Source organism: Echiichthys vipera, assembly GCF_963691815.1.
Source record: "Echiichthys vipera genome assembly, chromosome: 5".
NCBI lineage: Eukaryota > Metazoa > Chordata > Actinopteri > Perciformes > Trachinidae > Echiichthys > Echiichthys vipera.
The window spans coordinates 1,289,259-1,293,919 of NC_139830.1; the positions used below are offsets into that span (position 1 = coordinate 1,289,259).

The following is a 4,661-nucleotide window of genomic DNA, read 5'->3' on the forward strand; positions in this document are numbered from 1 at the left end:
ACAAATACAATAAATATGGGGAAATTAGATCTAGGTTGAAGAACTTCCCCTTGAATGTCTTAATTAGACGGTCGCGCAGAGAGATCGGGCTTCACGTACGACAAAGATCCCTGACAGGACGCCAACGCCGCGCATGACCCTCAGCAACCAGAGCATCCGCGGCCCAGGTAGTGTGAGTACAAACGGGCCTGGAGGGGGGGACAAGGACCCTAAAGCACGGGGCACGGGATGGACGCACAGTGGGAGGACGCCCTCAAACACCGCGCATGACCCTCAGCAACCAGAGCCTCCAAAGAGCCGCGTGTTTATTCAGCTGCACGTGTGAGAAGCTGATGCAGGGTTTATAAACTGCATCTGTTTCATTACAGAGTCGTTCACGGACGAGCAACAGCTGTTTCATGTCACATTAAGTGCTGCACATAAACAGGAAGTCAGTCGGGAGGAGGAACACGATGCTTTTACGATAGTTTATTAACTTTTTGGGGTAAAATCAGGGAAAGTTAAACGTGCAGAAGACGCCAAAGTTTGATCGTCTGAATGTTTAAAAGCGTCTCAGGTTGTTTGTGCTGAAACTCTGTGATGATCGTTTGTGGACAGTCACAGGTTTGAGATCTTGTGGAGTCGACACGGGATCTAAAAATAAAAGAACCAGGACGGGGAAACAAAAGGCGGCCCGGCGTTGTCTCCCGGTGTCCTGTTGTTATAAGCGTGGGTGAGGGGGGGACCCTGAGCGTGCGTTGGACTGCGATGAATCGGCGGTCGGAGGGGAAGTGTGTTTGAACAGCGGGGACGACAGGAGTTCAGGACGCTTGTTATTTACGCACGTGTCCCCGTGTAAACAGAGCGCTGCGTGTTCACTTCATCGACATAAAAGGCTTCTGTGGGGAGCGAGCAGCGAGAAGACGTCCTGAAATAGCCGATTGGAACGGTTCCTGGGCGGTTAGGCAACAAAACCACACGGTTCATTGTCTTAACTGTTGCTTCACACGAGACAGTCGTCTGGGTCCGGGCGGCTGTGGCTCAGTGGGAGAGTGGGTCGTCCTCCATTGGAGAGATCGGCGGTTTGCTCCCCCGGTCCACATGTCGAAGTGTCCTTGGGCAAGACACTGAACCCTGAATTGCTTCCTGTGCTGCACATGGGTGTGTGAATGTGGTGTGAATGGTTAGAATAGACGGTCTGTAGATGTCCATCAGTGTGAATGTGTCCATTTACCAAACTCGTGTGTTTGTCCACGCCGACCCTCCTCCCTTCGCCGACCCTCCTCCCTACGCAGAATTTGTCAAGGACACTAAAGGATGTGTTGTTCTGACGTGTGGATGGGGGACGCCAGGAAAACTCCTTATTCAGTGAACCAGGTGGACAGCGTCCCCCGGTCCACATGTCGAAGTGTCCTTGAGTAAGACACTGAACCCTGAATTGCTCCCTGTGCTGTGCATGGGTGTGTAAATGTGGTGTGAACGGTTTGATTAGATGGTATCTACATGTCCAACGCCGTCTGTGTGAAAGGGTGAATGTGACAAGTACTGTGAAAGCACGAGTAGTCAGAAGACTATAAAGGCGCTTTATAAGTAGAATAGGTAGAATTCACCATTACCATCCAACTCAACCTCAGTAAAACATCATCATCTTCGGCCCCAAAATCCATCCTCCCCACCTCCCAGAACTTCTCCCTCTGCATCGATGTCCCTCCCTCCACCCCCCGGTCAGAAACCTCAACATCATCATGGACCCCACCACTAGGACCCCACTGGGACCCCACTGGGACCCCATGGACCCCACGATCTCCTTCAAGTCACACATCAACCACGTCACCAAAACTTCACTGGCTTCAAAAACAACAACGCATCAACTTCAAGATCCTGAACCTGAACAGCCTCGCACCCTCGCACCTGACTGATCGCCTCCATCGCTGCCTCCGCTCTGCTGACGCCAACCTTCTCACCTCCATCGCACCCGGGGGGCCCGAGCCTTCGCCCTCACCCTCGCCGCCCCGACCCCCTGAACTCAGACACACTCCCGTCATTTAAGAGTCCGCTTAAGTCTCGTCTCTTCAGGATCATCTAGAACTAAAATCCTCCATCTTCCACCCTCTGTTTTTCTATTTTCTCCTGTGGTTTAACGTGCTTCCTGTTTCTTATGTGTATTTCCTGTAACGCGTCTTTGTCTGTGTGCTTTCAGTGATGGATCCCCTCAACCTGACCCACCTGCCCACCAACCAATCAGACTTCAGCAGCACCTTCACCCGGCAGGTGTTGCCGCCGCTCTACTTTGTGATCTGCGTCGTGGGCGTGTCCCTGAACGGCGTGGCCGCCTGGATCTTCTTCCGAGTGCCCTGCGACTCCGGCCTCGTGGTCTACCTGAAGAACATGGTGGTGGCCGACCTCCTCATGCTGGCCACCTTCCCCATCAGGCTGGCGGCTCAGCTGGGCCTTGGCGGCTGGCGCCTCCATGTGGTCATCTGCCGCTACACCGCCGTGCTCTTCTACTCATCCATGTACGTGGGGATCCTCTTCATGGGGCTCATCAGCCTCGAGCGATACGTCAAGATCGTCCGACACACCTCCTCCTCCAGCTCGCCGTTGTCCTCCTGCAGGTCCAGGTTGGGCGGCGTGTCCTTGCTGCACCTCCTGCAGAGCGTCGGCTTCGCCAGGGTGTTGGCGCTCCTCACCTGGAGCTTCCTTCTCCTCTGCGTGCTGCCCAATGTCATTCTGACCAGCAGGCACGCCACCGAGGAGAACTCACGCCACTGCATGCAGCTGAAGACGCCACTGGGCATGCAGTGGCACCGGGTTTCCTCCATCTTCAGTGTGGGCCTGTTCTGGGTGACCCTGCTGGTCCTCGCCTATTGCTACGCCTCCATCGCCTGCCGGGTCTACCAGTCCTACCGCCGCGTGCGTCGCGACAACAGCGACGTCTGCCGGAAGTCGAACCGCAGCATCTTCAGCATCCTGGCGGTGTTCTTCGTCTGTTTCGTGCCGTACCACGTGTGCCGCGTGCCGTACACTCTGAGCCAGATGCCGGCGTCAGGCTTCAGCCGGGACACGCGCTTCCTGTTGTTCCAGCTGAAGGAGGGGACGCTGTTCCTGTCGGCGCTCAACGTCTGCCTCGACCCCATCATTTACTTCCTGATGTGCCGAACCTTCAGAGAGTCGCTGCTGAGGAAGCTGTCAGGACGGGAAAGTAGGAGGTCCCTCAACAACGGGCAGAGTCTGAGCCACATCTAGAGGGAGAGGAAGGGCGCGAGGGCACACGGGACGAACATTCAAGCCGACTCGTTCGCATTCTCTTCCCGACAGACATCGAGAGCAGCTCTGAGACCTCCAGTGACGTCGTTCCTCTGAGCAGCAGCGATGCAGACGTGGATTAATGCACCCAAGCAACGATCACATGATCAGTTTGGGTTTCAAACACAATGTCACTTCTACAGGACGGCATAGTGGCAAAAAATCAAATATGATAGCAGAGCGTAACAATGAAAAACATGCGTGATGAGAAAACATGATGAGTAAGAGGGGGCCCCACACAAAGAGCAGCCCAGTGGCCCTTGACCACCTTAGTCCGCCCCTGCTGGCAGAAAGTTTGGAATAAAGGTTAAAAACCTTGCGTAAAAACATTAAAGTTCATTAAAATGCATTAATTTATCATTGAGGTGAAGCATCTTAGCACAGAGTCCACGTTCATTTGCAGAGTCTTTGTATAGAAATCATCATTTTAATGATAAACCACTGAAAAACGTCCAAACGGTTGATGTTACTGTGTTCATTTGGTGTCATTATGGTGGTTGGTGTAAATATTCTTACTCACAGATGAGGTAAATGTAGTTTATTGTGTTATTTTACCGTGTATTTTATTCATTTTCTTTGTAAGACACAGTCTTGCTTTTCACTTTTATGATTAACACATGATTATCACTGCACTTTAAAAAGAGAAAGAGAAGTGAAGAGTAAATCAAGCCTGCAGGTGTCTTGAGTTAAAGCATAAGAATGAATATTTTATGATACTTTTAAAGCTGGAATTGTCGTTTTGTTGTCTTGTTTGTTGATTGTTTGTGTTTTTTTTGACATAAATTGATGCAGAGAAAAGAAATAGGTGCAGATAAATTCACCAGAATGCAGAAAATAAAGTATTTAACACTCAAAACCATCAGAAACCTGCTTATTCACTTGTTTTTGAAGGAAACAAGGAGAGGACCAAGCACCAAGCCTCAACCACACTGTCTCATCTCATCTCCAGCCTCTGATCCTGGATCAGGTCTTGGGGGCAGCAGCTCCAGCAGGGGACCCCAAACTTCCCTTTCCCGGGCCACATTAACCAGCTCTAACTGGGGGATCCTGAGGCGTTCCCAGGCCAGTGTGGAGATCTAATCTCTCCACCTGGTCCTGGGTCTTCCCCGAGGCCTCCTCCCAGCTGGACGTGCCTGGAACACCTCCCTAGGGAGGCGCCCAGGGTTCATCCAGACCAGATGATCCTGAACCACCTCAACTGGCTCCTTTCAACACAAAGGAGCAGCGGCTCTACTCCGAGTTCCTCACGGATGCTGAACTTCTCCCCCTCTCTCTAAGGGAGACTCCAGACCCCCTCCTGAGGAAACACAGTTCACACGCTTGGACCTGGACCTGGTTCTTTGGGTCCTGACCTGGACCTGGTTCTTTGGGTCCTG

General features: G+C 52.2%; 1 protein-coding gene across 1 annotated transcript; it reads left to right on the forward strand.

Annotated features, from left to right (window-relative positions):
* Positions 1-2,181: 2,181 nt before the first annotated feature.
* LOC310947246 (P2Y purinoceptor 14) lies at positions 2,182-3,420 on the forward strand (the record flags this gene model as incomplete). The annotated part of the gene is made up of 1 exon (XM_083914012.1): positions 2,182-3,420. One exon carries the CDS (start codon positions 2,182-2,184, stop codon positions 3,223-3,225), a length of 1,044 nt encoding a protein of 347 aa, XP_083770138.1. The 3' UTR covers positions 3,226-3,420.
* Positions 3,421-4,661: the final 1,241 nt, after the last annotated feature.